At 36.4% G+C, this 24053-nt stretch overlaps 1 protein-coding gene across 1 annotated transcript in view; it reads left to right on the forward strand.

The window, feature by feature from the left end:
- hip1rb (huntingtin interacting protein 1 related b) overlaps positions 1–22289 on the forward strand; it is a 34690-nt gene extending 12401 nt beyond the window's left edge. The window contains exons 7-32 of the mRNA XM_072664478.1: positions 202–263; positions 5652–5792; positions 5958–6015; positions 6404–6479; positions 6984–7145; positions 7493–7545; positions 7637–7709; positions 10515–10698; positions 10932–11020; positions 11101–11217; positions 11717–11818; positions 11918–12112; positions 12711–12858; positions 14575–14661; positions 14788–14895; positions 15040–15176; positions 15714–15824; positions 15968–16026; positions 16219–16249; positions 16348–16410; positions 17324–17424; positions 17562–17667; positions 18077–18200; positions 19316–19377; positions 19596–19823; positions 20615–22289. Of these exons, the coding sequence (XP_072520579.1) occupies positions 202–263; positions 5652–5792; positions 5958–6015; positions 6404–6479; positions 6984–7145; positions 7493–7545; positions 7637–7709; positions 10515–10698; positions 10932–11020; positions 11101–11217; positions 11717–11818; positions 11918–12112; positions 12711–12858; positions 14575–14661; positions 14788–14895; positions 15040–15176; positions 15714–15824; positions 15968–16026; positions 16219–16249; positions 16348–16410; positions 17324–17424; positions 17562–17667; positions 18077–18200; positions 19316–19377; positions 19596–19823; positions 20615–20623 (2686 nt within the window). The 3' untranslated portion in view covers positions 20624–22289. The remainder of the gene's footprint in view (positions 1–201; positions 264–5651; positions 5793–5957; positions 6016–6403; positions 6480–6983; positions 7146–7492; positions 7546–7636; positions 7710–10514; positions 10699–10931; positions 11021–11100; positions 11218–11716; positions 11819–11917; positions 12113–12710; positions 12859–14574; positions 14662–14787; positions 14896–15039; positions 15177–15713; positions 15825–15967; positions 16027–16218; positions 16250–16347; positions 16411–17323; positions 17425–17561; positions 17668–18076; positions 18201–19315; positions 19378–19595; positions 19824–20614) is intronic.
- The last annotated feature ends 1764 nt before the right edge of the window (positions 22290–24053 follow it).

Genomic DNA, 24053 nt, shown 5'->3' on the forward strand with positions numbered 1-24053 from the left:
TGTTTTCGTCTCCTTGAGAACTGTCTGCGGCTGCGTCCGGCCATTTATTTCTTATTTACATCATCAGTAGGTAGGAACTAGTAATAGAAGTAATAGAAGTAATAGAAGACACCAGAAATATTTTGTTTTAAAATAAAATGCCCAAGCCACTTTTGCAAATCTTGATTGACTCATGAGGTTGTTTTGGCTTCATATACTCAGGTTCCAACTCACTGTTGAGGTGTTTGATTACATGGATGTAGAGCTTCGGCTTGCCGAGTCAGGTGAGTGTGCCCCTGCACCATGTTTACCAAGGTTACTTTCTGACTATTGTTTGAAAACCTGTTTAACAAGATGTTCATCTGTACATTCCAGACTTGTGATGTCTACATTTTATTGTATAACCGGCCAGTCATGCCACAGGTTAAAAAACAAAAAAAAACCTGTTTGTGTGTATATTCAAAAAGGCCCATCCTCTCACTCCACCCCCTCAAACTCATACTCACACGCACAGAAACAGTGTATCCACACACACTCACTACTCTAACTTGAAAAAGAAAGGTAGTCTTACCAATCAGAAATGCAGAACTAGCCACTGATAGCTCAGTTGCTAGTATTTTTAGGACATGCAAATGTTCCTGGAATAATTAACAGGGTTTAATATGTTTGACAGCGTGATCCCCTAAAATCTTCCATGACTTATTTAGGGTACATGAGGGTACCACTAAGCTCTCTAAAATGTACATGGAGACATTACATACCATTGATTTCATCAGAGGTGATGTTAAAATAACATTTTGTACACTTGTGTGTGTCTTGTTTGTGTAGTGATTATATTATTTTAAAATCTGATTTGGTTTCAATTGTGAGAATTCCTACCTTTCATGCACTAAATTTAATTATATATAAAGGGGAATGGTGGTTTTATTTCACTGTAGAACCCCACTGTCTTTTACCCCATTGGCAACAGGTGTAGTGGATTGTTTGAAATGAAATATCTAAGTCTCATAAGCCTCAATATGGTCTAAGGCTGTAAAATAAATCAAAAGACCAGACTGATTTGACACTGCACAGCACCGATTGGATGAACAAACGTGTATTCGAAACATGGCTGTAAAAATAGACAAGGCACATTTTCTTGATATGCCTTTCTGCTCCAGTGTAAAATGCCAAATCAACCTGCAACACTGATTGACAATCAGACTCTACAACCCACACAAGTGACTCAGGTAGTGCAGCTCATCCAGGATGGCACATCAATGCGAGCTGTGGCAAGAAGGTTTGCTGTGTCTGTCAGTACACCTGGAGACGTGGAGGAGGCTGTAGGAGGGCAACAATCCAGCAGCAGGACCGCTACCTCCACCTTTGTGCAAGGAGGAAGAGGAGGAGCACTGCCAGAGCCCTGCAAAATGACCTCTAGCAGGCCACAAATGTGCATGTGTCTGCACAAATGGTTAGAAACAAACTCCATGAGGATGGTATGAGGGCCCGACGTCCACAGATGGGGGTTGTGCTCACAGCCCAACACCGTGCAGAACACTTGGCATTTGCCAGAGAACACAAGGATTGGCAAATTCGCCACTGGCGCCCTGTGCTCTTCACAGATGAAAGCAGGTTCACACTGAGCACATGTGACAGACGTGACAGAGTCTGGAGACACCATGGAGAGCAGTCTGCTGCCTGCAACATCCTTCAGCATGACCGGTTTGGCAGTGGGTCAGTAATGGTGTTGGGTGGCATTTCTTTGGAGGGCCGCACAGCCCTCCATGTGCTCGCCAGAGGTAGCCTGACTGCCAATAGGTACCGAGATGAGATCCTCAGACCCCATATGCTGGTGCGGTTGGCCCTGGGTTCCTCCTAATGCAGGACAATGCTAGACCTCATGTGGCTGGAGTGTGTCAGCAGTTCCTGCAAGATGAAGGCATTTAAGCTATGGACTGGCCCTCCCGTTCCCAGACCTGAATCCAATTGAGCACATCTGGGACGTCATGATGCTTTAGTCCAGGTCTGGGAGGAGATCCTCATCAGGAGCATGCCCAGGCGTTGTGAGGAGGTCATACGGGCACGTGGAGGCCACACACAATACTGAGCCTCATTTTGACTTTTTTAAGGACATTACATCAAAGTTGGATCGGCCTGTAGTGTGTTTTTCCACTTTAATTTTGTGTGTGACTCCAAATCCAGGCCTCCATTGGTTAATAAATTTGATTTCTATTGATTGTCAGCACATTCAACTTTGTACAGAACAAAGTACTCAATGAAAATATTTCATTCATTCAGATCTAGGATGTTATTTAAATGTTCCTTTTATTTTTTTGAGCAGTGTATTATTGGGGATTGACATCACCTGCCTAAATAAGGTTCTACAGTATTGTCAGAGCAAATTCCAATCCATAGGGTCAAAGGAATTATCTGCAAATCTTAGAAACAAGTATTGTGTCAAGGCAAAGATCTCGAGTAGGGTACAGAAAAATTGCTGCAGCTTTATAGGTCCCAAAGAGCACAGTGGCCACAATCATTTATAAATGGGAAAAAAAAAATTAAACCACAGAGAATCTTCCTAGATCTGAACGCCCAGCCAAAAGATCAACCATCTAAGCGGTTTTATTTCATTTTACTTGTTCACAATGGCAAAAGACAAGAGTTGTCTGTGCTGACCAAAAATAAATCCAAGCACAAGCAATCTAAAGGGTACAAGACCATGTTTAAAGACCTAGATGTAAAAAACATACTTTGGAAAAGGAAACATGCAAATATTCAAGAGCTTGAGAGAAGTGAAGTGGAAGAAACTACCAGAAACTCTGTCATTGTTGCCAACAGTATTAGTATTAGGGAACGGTGTTTAATACTGTTATACACTATGTTTCACCTTTGGGTTTAACTGGGATTAACCAGGGGCAGAAATAAGAAAACGGAACAAGCACAAAAAATAGGACAGGGGTTAGAATTGTAGTAAGTGTGGTTCCCACACATTTCTTGTGTCAAAATGTCAAAATACATTTCACAAGGTTGTCAATATTAACCTAGTCAGCTTGATAATACAGAATACTGAAAAGTCCAGCCCAGCTGGTTTCAGATGATCTAAACTGGTATTTGATGGTCAAGGTGGAAAAGATGTATATCCAGATTAAACATACCCTATGCTGGTGGTTAGGTGGTTAACTTGCTGTATCATATACATCAGCTTAATGCCAGAATGCTAGCTACTAAAATAGCTAAATTAAAAAAGTAAACCATTTTCTCTTCCAGCAAGGCAGCGAGTATTTTTGACAAAATAAAAGCATTTATTGGGCATTCATTGGCTGAACAGTCCTTGACTCAGTCACCACACAGAACTAAGTTTGATCATTTAAATGTGATTTGATTTGCATAAACTTAAACTTTTAAATAAAAGATTATATCCTTTATTTTTGTATTCCATGTGGGTGTCTGTGTGTATATAAAGTTGTTGGATCATAGAGGTTAGAATGTTCACAAAAATGAGTCCATTAGAGAGTGACAGAATTATATGCAAATAATTGGAAAAAGTATGCATGCCTATAGAAAAGTGTTCAGGACTGTGAAAATATTAGACTAACATCTCAAAGATGTTGCAGCTGTAACAAATTGTTACAAATGATGTTTGACTGGTTTCAATTAAAAAGTGACATCTGCATTTAGGTCTACGAGAAGGTATTTTTGAAATGTGGTTAGTAGCACATATTTGATGACCATGATGCTCATGCAATAGTGTGATGTGTAAGAAAAAAACCTTCTCAGGTAAAAGAGACTGTCAGCGCAGGATAGGACGACACAGAGAGGGCACAATGCACATTTGAGAGTTCTAGAACTTCCTAACAGCAGTTGCTATGTATTTTTACTTTATATCATTAATATTTTACTAGAATTACAGGTTTGACAAAATACAGACTGTAAGCTACTGTTTTTGGTTAAATTAAATTTCTTTGATGTAGAACTTTAATTTACTTTACATTTACCATTTACAAATGTCAAGTTATTGTTAAGTTACAATAGGTATTGTACAGTATACACTTTATTGAAAGTAAACTAATTGTTATATCTGATTTTAATTAGGTTTAATAATGTTTATTATTAATAATTTACGGTGAACATGTTTAAATATATTTTTGTATTTTAAATAAATGCACACAGAGCAGGAAAAATGTAAAACTACGTTTTTGGATTACTGTGATTTTACACTGAAGACTGCTATTACACTACTGCAGATGTTTTACACTGCTGCTTAAATCATTTAAATAAATTGTACAATCATGTTACAAAATGGAGGATTTTAATAATTTAAAGTTTCCAGATATATTTTCTTATTATAAAAAAAAAGCTTATTTTTTTGTGTGTGTGTTTGTGTCTGTGATTCAAAGTGTAAAACCTCCGTGTCATGGCTTTGGCATGAATAGCTGCCACATAGTAGTCTATTATTGTGCAAACTATATTGAATAATCAGGGAAAAATGAAATAATGTACGCAAAAGGTTACATTGATAAACACTGGTTGCAGTGAATACACATGGTAAACGATTTATATGGTTAACGTGTAAGTATACCACCAAAGAGGACCAGTGAACCAGTGTTTGAACAAGCGTGTCCTAGGGAGGTCCTAATAACTCTCAGCGGATGATATTAATCTATATTGTCACAAAAGTTTTTCCCACTGCTCCATTCAGAATTCTTTCAGCTGTGTAACATTTTAAATTTAGTTTTTAGACAGATGGTCTAAAATATTCCTCAAAGCGCCTTCTAATAATTTCTAGTGGATTCTATGTTGAAGAGCTCGGAACCTGTAAAAAAAAAAACCCAAATAATTATAATATTTTTTCTTGTTTTTTTTTTGTCTGTTAGAATATTACATTTTACTTATTACTGATTTGAAAATGTTTTTATACCCAACTTTGTTTGCTAGGGGAAGCTTTCAATTTATGAAATTTAAGAGATTTAAGATTTTTGAGAATGCACTAAAAATGAGCTGATGGCTGTCACATCGACTAAGTTGAATTGAAACTTTGGGAGGATAGGGTTAAGGTTGGCGCTTGAACCTATGGGTCAAAATGAGAGCGAGAAATTGTTTGATATTGATATTAAGACTCTATTGCCCTAAGAATGACCGTAGAAACCTTACATATACTTCCATTTAAAAAAAGTATTTTTTGGGGTGTACCATGTAACAGCTTACTTTGTATATATAAGTTTTAACCCATAATGGTCTAATTTATTAAAATATGGTAATAAAATGATTACAATGAAGCAACTTCTCAAACTTGCCTGCAATAACATAGCCAACTTAATTTTGCTAAAGATGGTGGTTGTAAATTGCTCTATGTGAAATGTATATTCCACATTTATCTATGTGTGTTATGCCATATACCATAGTAGTAAGAAGAGAGTAAGTAAATTAGTAAGAGTAGAAGAGTGCCATTTGCATGCTGTGAATGAGATAGAAATGTAATATGCTAAATGTGGGACACAGGTCAAAAAACTTCTTATTATAGACTTGTTTTGTTCATTCATTGATTTATTCATTTTGATTATCAATCTTCTAAAATTAAATATGAGACAGCACAGAATATCAAAGCATCCAGTGGGATCCAATGACACAAGGGCGTGCCGGGCACCCTATGTACCTTAACGTTTTCTGTTGTTGTTTTTGTTTTTTCACAGTACTACGACAGCTCAATACCTCCATTGCCATCTCAACCTTGACTGCAGGCCAGTGTAAACTTGCTCCACTTATCCAGGTCATCCAAGATTGTAGTCACTTATATCATTATACCGTCAAGCTGCTCTTCAAGTTACATGCCTGTGAGTGTCTTGGTGCTGTTGCATCGATAAGGTTAATGGTGATGTTTTAATATTAGAAATATATTAATTAAGTTATTAACTATAATGTACATTATATAATATTATATTATATATGTATTGTTGTTCCTGAAATAGCTGAATGTGCTTCTATTGTTTGCACTTTAGGTTTACCACCAGATACACTCCAGGGTCACCGTGAACGCTTTCATGATCAATTCCATAGGCAAGTGGAATCCTAACATATAGCCCCTATCACCTAGCAGGGTGTTTCGTACTTTACTTTACTTCTTACTTTAAAATATTCTGTTATTTTACCTGTTTAAATGGCATAGGTGAATAAATCTGTGAAATAAAAAGTGTATGCTGTCATTTAGCTGCATCAGTGTTTATTGAATAGCTAATTGAAACATAATTGTCATGAAAAATAGACTTTAATATTTTGTCAGTATAAACACATTTTATTAAATACATTACAATTGCATTTATATAGTTATATATAGATACATGTATAAAGCTATTTTGGTCTGTTGGATGATATGTGATTGTTCTTAGATGTTTAACCTGTAACATTTGTTCTATGTATATGGTCAACTTTATGTTCTGTTTTTCAGTCTCAAGACATTTTTTAATAAAGCAAGGGACATGCTGTACTTCAAAAGGCTTATCCAGATCCCACGGCTACCTGATGTAAGGAAAAATTTATATTTGGGTTTATAAATAACTGTATACATTAAATGTTTAAAAAAATCCTCCTTGAATTCTACTGTTTTACGTATCCAGACATAAAAAAAAAACTGTTCCTTAAAAGTTTTTAAAATTAGGTAAATTTCACAAAAGGCAAAAAAGCTGCTGCCATAGAAATTAAGAGGGTTAAAGGCAGCTGGGTGACCCTTAATTAAGTGATCATTACCAAGTGTGACCCCCCTCTATGAATTTAGATGAAATAAGAATGGCTTATTTGGAAGGATGCCAGGAGAAAAGAACATGGCAGCATGACTGAAGTTTGCATCTGAACAAACCACAATACTACTGTCCTTTGTCTAACAGCTAAAGCTTTGTTAAAATTGGGTCATAAAAATGGCTAAAGAAGAGAAGAATCAAGATGTTGCAGTGTGATATATATATATATATATATATATATATATATATATATATATGTCAATTAAACATAAAAATCTATGCTCTATGCAGTCTCCTCCAAACTTCCTCCGTGCCTCTGCTCTTGCGGAGCATGTGAAGCCAATGGTTGTCATCCCAGATGAAGAGGAGCCTGAGGAGCAAGAAGAGGATGAGCCTGAACCACTTATAGATGTCAGCGAGGCACCAACAGTCAGCATGGTCCCCCAGCCACAGGTGAGCTTTTTCTACATGCAGAACCAAATCCAGACAGACTCGGACACTTTTTAAAGAAACTGGACACTAGCGTTTTTATTAAATACTGTTATAATTTTATTGTGCATTTCATCCCACATCTCACTGTATTAATGGTCATTTTGAGATTTTGATTTTGATTGATTTTGATGTTTGTTTAAGTTTTTTGTTAATGGGATGTTACCAGTCTATGTGTGAAAGATGACTGATCTTTAGCCAGTATGGTTCTTGCCTGTATGTTAATAAAGTTTGTTTGATACATGCATCTTCAGCATTGCTAAACCTAATAAACCTAAATTGCTAAATCTTTTCACATTTTCTTTTGGCAGGTTGACATATTTGATCAGGCATTTGGGCCACCTAATAATGGTTTTGATGACAGGTACAAAGTAATCGTAATGACATTGTTTGTTTACCAACATGATCTGCTTTCATTTTTCTTTGAAATGGGTGCATGTTTTTTAACTCAACAGAGATCTCCAGATTGATAGTCTGAAGCAAGAAATTGAGGTTCTACGAGCAGAACTTGAAAAGATTAAAGCTGAGGTAAGAAAAAACATTAGTGCAGTTTTATTCAAGGTTTCAGATTTTTTTTATGAGCCAACCTTTATGTGACTTTGTAAGTACTTAGTTTGGAATCCACTGATTTATCTACACTTAAGCTCAGATTATGTTTTAGAGGCTGTATTTGCAGGTCATTTGCCTATACTATAATATAATACCAACTATAATGTTATATTCTAAAGATTAAAACTTGCAGTATATAAAATGCCTACTCATCGATTTCTGACTGTTAACAGCAGTAGTAGGACACCCAGTAGGATCCCATGGTTGAGAAATGCATAAAAAAGGCAGAACTTACCTGAGGAAGCCACGGTTCTTCTGGGAGAACGTCCTGTGAACAGATGAGACCAAAATAGAGCTTTTTGAAAAAGCACATTATTTCCAGAAAACATGAGGCCTTTAAAAAGGGGAACATGGTCTCTACAGTCAAACATTGTAAAGACTATATTTTGAGGTTTATCTGCTTTTGGCACTGGATGTCTTAACTGTGCATGACTTCATAAAATTTGAAAAAGTATGGGCCCAGTGTCAAAAAGCTGGGTCTTAGTCTAAAGGTCATGGAGCTTCCAGCAGGACAATGACCCAAAGCATACTTAACAAAAAAAAAAACACACATTAATGGTTTTAGACAAAGTGTTCTACAGAAGGAAGTGATTAATTTCAGTTATGGTTTCCAAAAGATGTTCTACCAAAAAACATGTTTAAACCATGTTTTAAGGAACATTAGTGTACATAATGCATTATCAAGCTTTACTGGCTGACGTAAATTTTCAAAGTGTGTTTTAACTGTTAAGGTTCATTTTCATACATATAGAGCAGTATAAGAGCTTATTACAGACTTTGAAGTGAGCATATCACATCTAACTGATTTATATAGCTTAGTAATAGCATAATCAGCAATTCATTGTTCATTGTCATTGTTATTAATAGTAAACTATATCATACATCCTATTTTTACTAAAGTTACACAGTTTATACCACTGAAGGGTGTGTTCTTTCCACTGAGCATCCAATGGGATAACAACTGGCTTCTACCAATTTAGCAACTGTCTAGCACCTGTATCCAGCATCTAACAGTAGTCAGTAGTTAGCTAATTATAAATTAACTCTATCAAATCTACACTACATATGAATATTCACTGATGGATGTGTGTGTGTTTGTGGCAGAAAGTCGGTTTGTTTTGGCATAGTTGGCAACAACAGTACATGACACAAGTGGGAGCATGACATTTGTGAAAAAATTAACATAATTTGTTGCATACTTGTTGCAGTCCTTTGGTTCAAAAGTAAACAAATCCTGCAGCCATGAAATGTCCAAGGGCTTCATAGAAATTATAGTTTCTGAACTGTTCACAGTCCAACCACAGTTGGTAATATACAAGTATGAAGTTGGAGGCAGCAGTGGTAGTGCACAACTTGTTGTGGTCAGGGTGTTGGATTAATCCCAAGAGCAGTCCCTGGTTTCATGGCTACGAAAGATAACAAACGAATGTAAGTTAATTTGCTGTTACTTTCACGGCACCGTTATTACAGTACCTCAAAAATGCCGCTTTAGTAAGGTCAAAGACAGACACACATGACTGACTGATTTCAATTTAAAGACATGAAACTATCTTTGTGGAAAAATTACTAGATTAGCTACTGGTGAGGATAGGGCCACAATAAAGTTGGCTTCGCAGTTAGCGATTCAGACTTATATCGGATTATATTTGTTTAAGCTCTGCTCAATCAACCACATTTTCATATTTGGATGTAAATCACCTGCCAATGTAAAAATAATAGTAATAATAACTGAATAAAATAAGAACATAATATAAATAAAAATAAGAACTGATTTTTTTTCCTTCCAACTGACAAATCAGCCTGGACAGTTTGAACCCTATTTATTCGCTTAACTTTTGAAGTTATAGGCTTCAGAAATTAAAACCCTGATGTGTATTTGTGTATTTCAGCATGCAAAATGAATTCACAAATCAGGACTAACAAAATGCACCAGTGTTTGCAGATGCATGTTAATCCAAATGTGGTTTGATATAAGATTTCATGCGTTTTTTGGCTGTTCACTACCAAAAATAAATCTGGATCCAATCTAGATTTGGGCTGGCAGTCGGAACACAACCAAAGACACATAGGTCAGAATGCTGTTGACTACACTTACAACTACACCATCATCCTCCAGCATCTGATGGGAAAAAAAATGTAAAACTGAGGATCTAAACATCTGTCTGCATCTGGGTTCTGGATTTCCTGCCTGAGAAACCTTAATTGGTCAGGATTAGAAAAAGCACCTTTTAGATTTTTTTTCTGCAGTTTTTTTTTAGTAATCCTCACATGAAAGAGGTGGTATTGAATATACTTGGCGAATGTCCAGCTAAAGACCAGCTAAAGACACAGACATAACATAATCTCATAATCTGATATAACATAATCTCCAGTTATTTACACTCAGTCCTATTACTGGTCATACAAAAACAGCTTTTGTTTTTGTTTGACCCACAACGTATTCCTTAATAATATGACATCTATTTGAGTACAAGAGTTTATTAATTTTGTTTGCATTCTGTGATAGAAGTCAGGCCTTGTACATATCCTAGTGCATAACCACATGCTACACAAAATAGAGTAAAATTTTTGTAATGTACAGCTTCATGACTTCTTACTTTTATAAAACGATAATTGAATGAAAAAATATTGATAAAAGCCAATCAATAAATCCGACACCAGTGTTTCACATATAATTAATTCTGTTCATTATTATATTATATAATTATAATATTTCTTTCCTAGGCTCAGCGCTATATCACTCAGTTAAAGTCACAGATCAACAGCCTAGAAGCAGAGCTGGAGGAGCAGAGGGTGCAGAAGCAGCGTGCCCTGGTAGAGAATGAGCAGCTGCGCATGGAGTTGGAGGCCACACGGCACCGTAACGCAGAGCATGAGAGCATGCAGTCTACCTTTGTGGAGGCAGACAGTAAGTTTACACATGCACTTCCCTAGTATGGGTAGGCAATGGGATGGGCAATATGACACTGTGTTATCATAATGTTATTGTCAGTGATGTAATAGAACAGATTTCCACCAATTATACAGAACCTTTAAATAACAACCAGCATATATATGCTCTATAACCTCACAGTTAAAAAAAAAAAGGGAATTGAGTGGACATCAGCCTGTTATGCCTTCAGCCGTATAATTTCTTTACAGAAAGAGCCCAGGCTACAGAACTGCGTTACAACAAGCTAAAAGAGAAGCATGCTGAGCTAGTAGCTAATCATGCAGAACTCCTTAGGAAGGTATGTCTCTCTCTCTTTCTTTCTCTCCCTCTCTCTCTGAGTGTGGAGGAGATAGCAAAAACATTGTTTTTAATTTGCAGAGTGCAGACACTGTTAAGATGCTGTCAGCCACTCAACAGACACAAGAGGAGGTGGCCAGAACAAAGCAACAGTTGGCCTTTGAAGTGGAAAGAGTCAAGCAGGAATCTGACATGAAGGTCTCTTAAGCATACACAGAGGCATGTGAACATTTGGGCACTACTGGTAAAGATTTCTGGTATAATTTAATGTGAAGGACTGAAGTCCAAAATTCTAAAAGTTAAATATAAAACGTTTTTTTTTTCAACATCTTGAGTGTTATTGCACAGAATAATGCATTGTTTTTGTTTTGAATAATTTTAGAGTGGAAAAAAGGAAAAAGAGACAATTTACAAGCTGTAATACTGATCATAAAGGCTGTCTAAATGTTTGCTTTTGGCCCTTTGATTTTAACTTTGGAAATCAGGTCATATTGTATTTACTTACTTATTCACAGTAATAGGTATTTTGACCAGAGATGCCCAAACATTTGCATGCCACTGTACACATTAACCCACTCAACTTGTCAATTTAATAACTAATGATCAAAGAAACAAAGTCACAATTTAATAAAATAATTAAATGAGTTTCACTCTTTTTATTGCCAACATTATGCACCATAAGCATTTCATGTTTCAGTTGGAGGAACAAAAGTTTGAAATGGATAAATTAAGACGTGATTTGGAGGAGAAAATGGGAGAGATTCAGCGAGTCCAGGGCACTTTACAGGCTTGTGAGAAGGTGTGTATCTGTTTGTGTCTATCTAAATATATTTCTGTCTAAAACTATATAACGATTATTGATTTGTATGTATTTGTGTGCTTTGTACATTCCCTACAGGCCAGTGAGCAAATGAACAGCTCCATGACTTCATTACAGGCAGAAAAGGAGCGTCTGATGCGCTGCGTCAGTGAGAAAGAGGCTGAGTTGTCCTCCCTAAGGCAGGCGGCACAATTGAAAGAGTCTTCCCTGGATCAAGAAAGGGAGAGGAGCAATAAAGAGCTTTGCGAACTGCAAAGCAAGCTGAAGGAAAAGGTAGTCTAGAACTGGAAAAGTGAATAGGCTAATTTAGCTTAGCTAAGTGATGACTTAAGGCAGAAGAAGTTGGGCGTAGTTCTTAAAATAGTTACATAACTGGTTTTGTAACTGGTTTGTTAGTGTTGGCTTGCCAGAGGCCAAGTGGCACAATCAAGTGGCAGAAAGTTTTTTTTTGTTTGTTTTTGTGACAATTCTATAGGGATTTATTTTGTTTATGCTTCTGCTTGAACAAGCTGTTAAAATAGACTTGTAACTGCAATATTATGTAAATCACACTTTTTCAGTTTTGTCATGAATGTTTGGTCAGCTTTTAAAGATAAATTTATTCAGTACTTCCTTGATACTTCAGTTTTCAAAAAATCTGAATATTTTGAAAAAATGCATACAATAGTTGCAGCTGTGGTCTAATTCTGACTTGGCTTATAAATAGTACTGGTGTTTTAATGGTCATCTTAAATTATTTTCTTAAAATATGTAGCTAGCATTCTGTGAACCTTCTTGAAAGTCTGTTTTAAAAGTATTATATCTGTATATCTATGATGAAGTACCATGAGAAGCATTGAAGCAAATAATATCTATCTGTGTGTGTCTGCAGCTCAGCCGTGAGAAACAATTGCAGCAGAGGTTGTTGGAGGAGCAGTTTACCCTGCTGCAAGGTACAGTATCTGAGGCAGAAATTATTATTCAGGATGCTGTGGCCAAACTAGATGACCCTCTGCATGTCCGCTGCACCAGCTCACCAGGTAATTTATTTCTTAAAATTAGAATCCAAAATCACAGGACCTACAAGGAGCTTTTGCCACAGTATAACATCTTGTGAAAGTACAACATCTATCATCAGAAACAGACTGCTAGTGTGCAAGAAGGAAACCCTTGCTGTCAGAAAACATCAGGTTTCACAAGATACACAATATAAAATAGGCAAAACCTCGTTGTGATACCAGAATTGTTTCATCTTGTCAAGGCATACACATAGCCTGTTACAAGCCAGTTCCAAGCCGATACAAATAATGACTTTTTAACTGGTTTGTAAAAAGATTTGTCTTACACCCTAGTGCATGTTATTTTGAGATGTAACATAAAGAAAAGTTTTGTGTATTCTGTCAATTAAAATAGTTGTCAGTTAGACTTCCTAGTAAATCCTAGTAAATTGCACTGCGTGCATCTCTACTGTCAAGAAGCACATTGTTCCAGAAGTCCTGGACTTTATCTAGGTTCTCTTTTTTTTAACTTGACTTGAGGGCGGCCTGTCTGGTTTTGTTGCTAGTTGTCTCCCTTGTAGGTTATTTTGTGGACTGTGGAGTGGCTGATTTCTAATTGTTTTGAAATCTTTTTAATCCCTTCCCCTCAGACTCTCATGCATCTACAACATTCTTTCTGAAGGCCTCAGAGAGTTAAAATACCTCAATATTGTTTAGATTATGATCAAATGTCCATATGTTGAAGACAGATGTTTAATGGAGGTGTACCCTTTTTTTAATGTGACTGTACATGTTCATACACTATATTATCAAAAGTATTCACACCAGTCAATTCTTGCAGACTGCATGAGCAAAGCTCAGTGAATTCCAGAGTGGTACCGTGATAGGATGTCACTTGTGCAACAAGTCCAGTTGTGAAATTTTCTCGCTACTAAATTCAAACTCCACGTGGCCTTTAGATTAGCTCAAGAACAGTGTGTGAAGAGCTTCATTGAATGGGTTTCCATTGCTGAGCAGCTGCATCCAAGCCTTACATCACCAAGTGCAATGCAAAGCGCTAGATGCAGTGGTGTAAAGCATGCTTCTACTAGACACTAGAGCAGTGGAGACGTGTTTTCTGGAGTGACGAATTACGCTTCTCCGTCTGGCAGTCCGATGGAAGTGTCTGGGTTTGGTGGTTGCCAGAATGGCACTTGTCTGACTGCATTGTGCCTAATGTAAAGTTTGGTGGAGGGGGGTTGTGGTGTGGGGTTGTTTTTCAGGAGTTGGATTCGGCCCCTTAGTTCCAGTGAAAGTAACTCATGCTTCAAGAGATTTTAGTCAATTTCATGCTACCAACTTTGCGGTAACGGTTTGGGGATGGCCACTTCCTATTCGTTGTAGAAGAACTTCACTGGCCTGCACAGAGTTCTGACCTCAACCCAATATAACAACTTTGGGATGAATTAGAGCAGAGACTGCGAGCCAGGCCTTCTCGTCCCACATCAGTGTCTCATCTTGCAAATGCACTTCTGGAAGAATGGTCAAAAATGTCCATAAACACACTCCAAAACCTTGCGGAAAGCCTTCCCAGAGGAGTTATAGCTGCAAAGGGTGGCATGACATCATATTAAACCCTATGGATTAGGAATGGGATGTGTCACAGGGTTATATGCATGCAAAGGCAGGCGAGCAAATGCTTTTGGCAATAAAGTGCATATATAGTGTATATTTTAGGAAAAATAAGACAAAAAGTCTCTTTCTTACCTTCTCTAATAGATTACCTTGTTAGTCGTGCAGAAGCCACCGTGAGTTCCATTGATAATGTGCAGTCTGGCCATGCCCACTATTTGAAGAATATGGGAGGTGAGTTTTTTTTTTCCTCCTTCAACTTCTGAAATGTAAATATACAACAGTTCACTTCAGTAGGCATTAGTAAAGGTTATAAAATGGGGCTAATACTCTCTTATACTATCTCTGTGTCTGATCCAGATGCTACAGCTTTGTTGAGGGCTCTGACTCAGTTTTCTCATCTTGCTGCTGACACCATCATCAATGGGAGTGCAACAGCTCACATGGCACCCACTGATCTTGCAGACAGTAAGACATATCACCCATATGTGCAAATATCAGAAAAAATAGCTAAGTTGCATTATACATACTATTAAATTCCACACAGACATTGCAACTTGATTAACTAGTGGCTGTCTTCATTGTGTAAGTCATGTTTGATGTGTATTTTAGGATTGACAGAGAACTGCAGAGGCTGCGCTACACAGAGTTTGCTCTTTCTGCAGCAGTTGAAGTCTAAAGTGTCCCTAAAAGGAGCTGACCCTTCCTCTATTCGTGTGATGGTACAAAAGATCCTGCATATTGCACAGGTAAGTTTTATTCATACAAAAAAAATAAAACATCACAGCAAAAGTAACATTTGCTCCTTTCTTGTCCCCTCCATGTTCACTCTGGGATCATCACACCAGGACATTTTTTAATGGTGGTTTATTTGTTTATTGTAGAACATTTCAGTCAGTGATCTCATTTTTAAATTTTCACAAATGAATAACAACAATTCATAGTTCAATATAAAAACGGTGAACAAAAATGTGAATGACCTGCAAAGAGCTGGGACCAAAGTAACAAAGGCTACCATCAGTAACACACTACGCCAAGAGGGACTCAAATCCTGCAGTGCCAGGCGTGTCCCCCTGCTTAAGCCAGTACAATTAGATTAGTCGACAAAAAATTCATCGCTAGGTGCAGCCTAGTGTGAGGCAAGTTGGAATATTGGATCTGTCATACCAGAAAACACACATGCATTGATGCCTGATAGGAAATTAACATACATATTTGCATACCAGGTATGTGTGTGTGTGTGTGTATATATATATATATATATTAATTCTTATTAACCGTCTCAGGATCTGAGACCTAAAGGTATGGATGTTGGAAAGGATGAACTGGGAGACGTGGTGGATAAAGAGATGGCTGCTACCTCTGCTGCTATAGAAGAAGCTGTGAGGAGAATTGATGTAAGTTTGAGAACAGAAACGGCTACCAGTGTGACTGCAAAGTCTTTTCAGCTAACTGTACTGCCTGTTTCCTTAGAAACTGTAATTTTAAACACTGTCATGTTATTACCTACACAAATACCTATTTGTTAAATACCTATTAGGAGATGATGAATCAGGCTAGGCGAGACACTGAAGGTGTTAAGCTGGAAGTGAATGAGAGGTCTGTCTGTTTTTGTTTAGTTTTTATATATATATATATATATATATATATATATATATATATATATATATATATATATATATATATATATATATAATTTCAATTAATTTATTAATTCAGCCGTCATGACTGAATGAGTTATTCATGTTGCTGAACTTCATTATATGCTATCTGCAATTTTATTCATTTTAGAATACTCAATAGCTGCACTGATCTCATGAAGGTAACATGATTTTTTTTTATTCTGTCTCCTCTTATGTAAATTTACTTCCATCTTTAATGCATTCTTCCTCAATGCAATTTCTCTTGCCTTTCATATAGGCTATCCACCTCCTTGTACTGGCATCCACAGACCTGCAGAAAGAGATTGTGGAAAGCGGAAGGGTAATGTTTTTATTTCTGGATGTGTGTATATTTGCTGTAAAGCTGTAAAAACAATGGTCCCCAGTATATTAACCCTTGACCACAACACTGCCTCCATTTTGTTTTTGTCATGAGAATGGCACTTGCACATAATAAATACATAAAATTGCCTTACATAGTGATTTAATTACATCCCTTAACATGTCATATTATATGGTTTGCACTTTGTGTGACAAGGATGTCCTAGTTTTTGCACTTTGTCCAAATGTTTGTGGGCACTCCTTCTAATAAATGCATTCAGCTACTTTAAATTGCACCCATTTCTGACACAGATGTGAAAGTGCACAAACACAGCTTGTCTAGCCTGTAGATAAGTAGTGCCAATAGAATATACTGTCTGAAGTATATACTTGATTTCTGAAGAAACAATTGAATGAGTGAATTAATTGAGTAGGTGTCCCAATACATTTGTCCATATAGTCAAATATAAGCCAAAAAATGTAACTGTGATAAATGCAAAGTAAAGGAGTTTTAAATATTGTTTAAATAACAATGTTGATAGATGTGTAACATATATTTGTACTTGCTTCAGGTCCAAAACAATACCACAGGTTTTTCTGTCCGTCCACCTACTGTAAAGACAATGTTAAAACTTATTAACTAAATACTTATTTTATGTATTAAAATGTTAATCAAAGAAATGAACAAAAAATTAAAAAGCAAGAACAATGGCCTTATCTCCACATCACTAAATGTGTTTGAGATTACATGGTGAGAAGCAGAATATGCAACCAGTTTTAATGCTGAACTTTGGAGGTATAATGAAGGCAAAGAGTGGACACAATGCCTGTGTCTGTGGTCTTTGTTGTTTGTACAGTACTGTAGTTCTGCAGTATAATTAATGTCTTCATCAGTGTTTTTCTCTTGTCCTTAGGGTGCAGCAACAGTAAAGGAGTTTTATGCTCGAAACTCTCGCTGGACAGAGGGGCTAATATCTGCTGCCAAAGCAGTGGGCTGGGGAGCCACACAGATGGTGTATGTACCTCTGCCAAATCTCTTTGCAGGCAGTGTCAGATTTTTTGAATTTTCAATGTGATACATTTAATGTTATCCACCCCACCCCTGTTTTTTCTCCCTCTTTCTCTCTCTCTCTCTCTGTCTGTCTCACACAGTGATTCTGCTGATAAAGTGGTGTTACACACTGGCAAGTATGAAGAACTTATTGTCTGTTCACATGAGATTGCTGCGAGCACGGCACAACTTGTTGCAGCCTCTAAGGTTTGGGATTCACTATGCCTTCTGTCTAACATATTTAATTCCATTCATCTTCCACAATCTGGCATTGCAAAGCTAATTATATGATTGTTAGACAGGTGTATAAGGTCATGAAAAATTTAGACATCCCATGAAAGTCTTTGTCTCTAACATTTTTAAACATGTGGACATGTATTCTTCATTTTAACAATATTGAGAGATAAGGGTGATATAGTTAGATAAATATAACTGTAGATCAGTTGTAAACTGTAATTAATTAGCTCTCAACACAGTGATAGAGCTCACTTCAACAGTCAAGAGCAAACCAACCTAAATGTCTGAGGTTTCCTCTCTAACAATGTAGCTGATGATTCTAATTTGAGGTATGTTAAAGAGGTTTAGTAGGGTCTTTGTGTGTGTGTTATCTTTGCAGGTAAAGGCAGACCGTGGCAGTAAAAAGTTGTCCAGTCTTCAGCAAGCCTCTCGTTATGTCAATGAGATGGCTGCTAATGTGGTAGCATCCACTAAGACAGGCCAGGAGCAGATTGAGGATAAAGGTAAAACTAAAATTTTAATTGTAAAATAAAATAAATTGTACATTGTACAATTGGACATTAGATGGCTCTAAATTAACCTTTTTGGTATTCACTGAACATGAGCTGTTTAAGAATGATTGCTAAGAACAGATTAGTTTTAGTTACTGATAACATGGTTGTTGCTGTTCGAACTGGGTAAATTCACCACACACTAAACCTGGACTCTCAGCAAGTGCTCAGGTTGTCCACTGTCAATGCTAGGGAGGGTAAGACATATTAAATATTAAGTTGTCAATCACAGCCTCATATCAAGACCTTCCAGTTGACCTGCAATATTGCTTCCATTTGTTTTATTTGTCTATATATAAAAGATATTGGAAGCAAATTCAATATGGATATTTACAAATACTTTGCTTTAAAGTACCAATTAGTCACACAGTGAGGAGAAAAAAATCTGTGTCCAAAGATTTATCAAAATGCTTTGATAATCATTGCAGCCCTCTGAATCATAATGAAATTGTGAGGTCCTTCAACCCTTACACAGGTCAAGTTAAAAGGAATTATTAAGAACGAAGACTAAAATATGTAGAATATCTTACTACTTCTATATGCTTACTAATTTATAACAAAATAGAAGTAATATAATTTCATTCATTTATTTAGCTGGATATATATCTTATTTATTCTGATTCTTAACTACCTGCCACTATTAATATTACCACTATTAACTATAAATTTTCTCTCATTACTCTTACCATCACTGCCATGATTATATTACGTTATACTACACCATGATTATTAAATTATGATTATGAATATGTTGCACACCAGAGCAGTTCAACAGTATAGATGGTTTGGTAACTTTTATCAATAATTTATAATTAGTTCTGACCAGAGGAGGATTGGTCCCCCTTGTGAGTCTTTTTTTCCTCTAAAGGTTTCTTCCTCCAGCTCTGAGGTTTTCCTTGCCACTGTTGCTGTTGACTTGCTCACTGGGGGTCTTAGAGTCTTTTTATGTTATTTATTTTATTTTTTTTCTGTCTTTTACTAATTTAATGATTGTGTAAAGCTGCTTTGTGACAACAACAGTAAAAAAGCACTATACAAATGAATTTAACTTGACTTGATTTATACAGACACAATGGACTTTTCTGGCATGTCACTGATCAAGCTAAAGAAAGAGGAGATGGAATCCCAGGTTTGTACTGTTCTTAAGAGTTTTCCTAAAATTTAATTTGTAATTTTGACATGTTTGTTTTCATTTAATATAATAATGATTTACTGCCAAAATGTAAAAGATTGTAAAAAGATTAAAGTATTATTGTACACTTGTGAGATATAACCATAATAAATATCGAGATATAACCATAATAAATATCCAAAAATTGGATTCAATCATAATCTTTCTTCTCTCAGGTGAAGGTCTTGGAGTTGGAGAACATGCTTGAAAATGAGCGCCTGCGTCTAGGAGAGCTGCGGAAAAAGCACTATGAGATAGCTGGAGTTCCTCTGGAGCAGACAGCCCAAGACAACGTGCTGCGGGCCCCTTCACCCACTGCCCCTTCCTCCCCCAAACCCTCCAAACCACCATTAATGAAGAAACCAGCCCTCGCTCAGAAACCCAACATTCCACCCAAAACTATGGTAAACTTACACAGATTCATAAATCTAACTTGAGTAAAATCATGGACCTTAGGTTTTACAGTTGACAAATTGTTACATGGTTATGTAAATAAAACCTGTATTTTAATAACTAAAAGGCAGAGATTGTTACATTCCAAAATTCCAAAAGTACTACATGTGACTTTACTTAACCTAACATGTAATAAACACATCTTGCTGTCCTTAAAGCCACATTCTCTTATTTGTATTGAGAAAATAATGTGATTATCATAAATAAGGCAAATGCACTTAGATTTGCACCTAAGAACTAAGGGGGCTATACCCCCTTAATTAACAAAGAAGAACTCTGGAACAGAGAGAAGTTGGGGTGGTGACCTGTGAAGTCTTTGTCACAGGAATGGCAAAGATAATTCAAAATCATTTTGAGTATCTCAAACACTGCCGCTGGTTTTATGTGCACTGGTATGGAGAAAACTGTAAATCAAACTGTTTTATGACTGACAGTAAAAACAGTCTAGTTTATGTTATTATTAAGTCTACCTACAACTAACCTATCTTAAAACTATATATGATATGATATAAAAAATATATATGCCAGTCACTACCAAGACAGGTTAAACAGAATATGTTAAAGTGAAAATGTGTGCTGAGCAGCATTCATGTAGCAGCCAAAATGAAAAGCTTTTAAACACATTAAATGTGTTAAAATATGTCAGTAGGTCATTTGGTATTGACTTACAAATATTTTGGTGAAAAAAAACATTGTTTTCAGTGAAGTGCATTAGTTTTAAATGCTAAATACTTTTTTGCAGTTCAGGTAAAAGTCTTGTGGATGAAGATCATCAAACCTGGATCTCAAATTGATCTCCCTGAAAAGTCTCCCTGAAAACCAGAGTATTTTTAATCATCTTAAGAAGTCCTTCTGCTTTCCCAACTTTGTGGGCCTGATCCTCTCCTGTTCTACCATGATGGACACATAATTTGTTCTTAAATAAAAAAAAAAAAGATGCAGTAATTTGTGCAGTCCCTTTTGAATATGTAATTTCATCTTGAAATTTTAGATATTTAAACCATTTTAAACATAAATGTAAATCATACACAAGACATATGAGTATGGTGTAACAGGGTTAGGAATTATAGTTGTGGAAAAAATGTTTGATCTAACTGCAACATGCATTTTTTGTTTGTTTATTTATTTTGGGTAGGTTTGCATTATGTTAATGATTTGGGATTACAGTGGGATGTGTACAGTGGCCTACTTTATATTTCCAACTCATTTAAAATAACTGGAATATCTCAGTTTGACCGAGCTAAAAATATTGTGCCTCTTTAAATGATTGTAATGACATGGTTGATGAAACATGGTGATCTCAGAATAGTCTTCCATAAAATCTACCTGTTTTGCAAAGAATTTTGTTCAATATTATACTTTAAGAATTCTGTTTTAACCATGTTTTGTTACTCCATGTTTCTAAGACAGCTCAATTCAGGTTGTTCTGTTACAAAGTAAGAAGCTTAATGCATAGTAGATTTGACTTTAAAGGTGTTAGAGATTATTGTTGTTACTAAAACACTGTGTTACATATACACATCTCCTGTAATGACCACTGCATATATATTCTGTCTGTTATAGCTTGAAAAGAGAAGAAAGATTCTGTTCCTTTTAGACTGCTGGTTGAAAGTTAGGTCACATTAAGTATAATTAATTATAAGCATTGGATATATTTACGGTATGTTTTGTGGTATTTTGTTGGAAAATGTGCCTTTCTGTCTATATTTACAACATTTATGAGATTTGTACATCTTTCAGTTTTGTCTTTTGTTCTATTACTAATGTATTTATTCTAATTCACAGCGTAAATTATATTACTGAAGGTTTGGCAAAGGGGTATCATTATGGGTCATATTTTAATTCACAAAGCAGGATTTCTCAGGAAGTCCGATACCTTAAGGCAAGTTGGGACTGTACAATAGATAAAAGAACAGCTATACAGCTATCTGAGAGTTTCAGTTTGTGTGAAATACAGTTATCACAGTTTTAGAGCACACAGAACACTTTACAAGGAAGATTTTATTTAAAAAGCATACAATTGCCCTTTGATCTCAGTGCATTTAATTTTGGGCCACATCATCTAAGAAAATCCCACCTTAGATTACCTAGCTAGAGCTATGAACACTCATCGTCCCAAAATTTTAGATATATATTTACTGTTTTACTGCTGTTTCCCAAGGTCAGAATTTGTGTGTACAATGGTGGTGGAGAGAGCATATCTACAAAATACTACTAATGTGGAACTCTTACCTTAGGGTGTTTTCATTGATGGAGAATTCTCTTTTATACTTTTATTGTAGCTTTTTCTTTTCTTAATTTTTTCTTTATATCCTTTATATATTTTCAAACTCAAAGCTCTGAGTTCTGAGATATTTTAGTTCCACTTGATGATCTGTATTAAACATTAAATGAATAATAAATGTTTCTCATAACCATTTTGTGTAATGACTTCTGGAAAGATTTCTTGCAGGGCATTAACTCTTCAGGCATCTTGTTTACATCACCACCGCTATGAACAAGTTTCTGTAGGTTTGAGATATAATAATAAACAACTCTATTCATTTAGTATTGCAATTTTTTAAATTGCAGGAATTCTCCTTTAAATATAAAGTAGATGTTGGTATGTACAGTGGTACTTGGAATTTTGTAAATGCTTTGGAATTTTCTGTAGAAATTTTAAATCCTAAAAATAGAGTGGCAAAAGTATGTGAACCTTTGCTATTGTGACCCCCTTGTACAGCAATAACGGCAACTAAATGTCCGGTAACTGTTGGTTAGTGCTGCACATAATCTTGAGGAATTTTAGCCATTTTGCCCAAAACATGTTCGTCTCTTATGTTGGTGGGTTTCCTGTCATGAACGTGTTGCTTCTGATTCTTTTACATAATCTCTGTTGGATTAAGGTCAAGACTTTGGCTATTCCGAAACATTTAGCCAATCCCTGTCTCCTCTCTTCTGCTTCTTTATCCTTCTTTCCTGACTGTGCCTCCTGCTACTTTTTTCACTTCTGGCGCTGCTCCTTTGCCAGTTAATTTTTGGGCTTGCATGGTGCTCATTGTCTCCTAGATTCTGCCTCATTTTAAGACTCTTTCTTCCTCGATGCTCTAGTTCAGTTTTCTCTATATCCTGGATCCTGGATTTCCTGACTGAGACATTAAATTTGCTGATGACATAACCATGGGGTCTTATCAGCAAGAACAAGTAGTCAGTGTACAAAATAGAGTTGCAGCGGCAATGGGCCAGAGAAAACCAACAACCTGTCTCTTAATGTGGATAAAACTAAGGAGATGGCTGTTGACCTCAGAAGAGTCCAATGTGATCACATCCTGCTGAATAGATTATTAATAATTGTAATCCAATTATACAAATATAATTATTACTATATAATTTTCTTGCTCATTACAGAGAGCCTCACCTGGTCCCTCAACATCGGTTTTATAAACAAGAAAGCCGCTGCTCTACTTTCTGCAGAGACTTGAGAAAAGCTCATATACCCTTGCCATCCTCACTGTGTCTTACAGAAAGACTGTAGAGAGCATCCTTAGCAGCTGTATCTGTGTGTGGTTTGGAAATTTCAATGACGCTGGCTGCAAAACTCCATCAATGGCAGTTACAGATGCTGCATCCACACAGCCACTAGAAGTGTGAAAGACCCCTCACACAGATTTTTTTCTTCTGGTGATGCCATCTGGCAAAAAGTACTGGAGTATCAAGGCCATCACTACCAAATACTGCTACAGCTGCTTTTCCAAAGCCATTAGACTCAACATCCAGGAACTATTGCCCCCTCAAACCCGCACATATCTTTTTATCAATTGGATGCATGTCAAGATCTTTGTCTTTAAAAAATCTGATGCAATGGTTAGGGTGCCCAAATTGTGGGCATTTGTGGCAATTGTGGCACATACCACATTGATTTTTTTTTTTTTTTTTCAAAAAAACATTGAATTCAGGGAGCAAGATCAAGATCAAGCAAGTTCTTGATCAACCCACCTGCACCAACTCTAAAATATGAGGGGAAGGAGCCTGGCTGGAAGGAAGATCAGGACGTAAAGAATGCAAGAGACTGCTAAGCTCTACTACCAAGTGGGGTTCCATACAAGATTTATAAGAGCTGCCCAAGATTACTCCACAGGCTCTGGAGAATTTTGAAGGTGCTCTAGAGGAAAGTGCAGGGTAGCTCATCAGTGGAGGCATGT

This window comes from Salminus brasiliensis, chromosome 20 (genome assembly GCF_030463535.1).
Source record: "Salminus brasiliensis chromosome 20, fSalBra1.hap2, whole genome shotgun sequence".
NCBI lineage: Eukaryota > Metazoa > Chordata > Actinopteri > Characiformes > Bryconidae > Salminus > Salminus brasiliensis.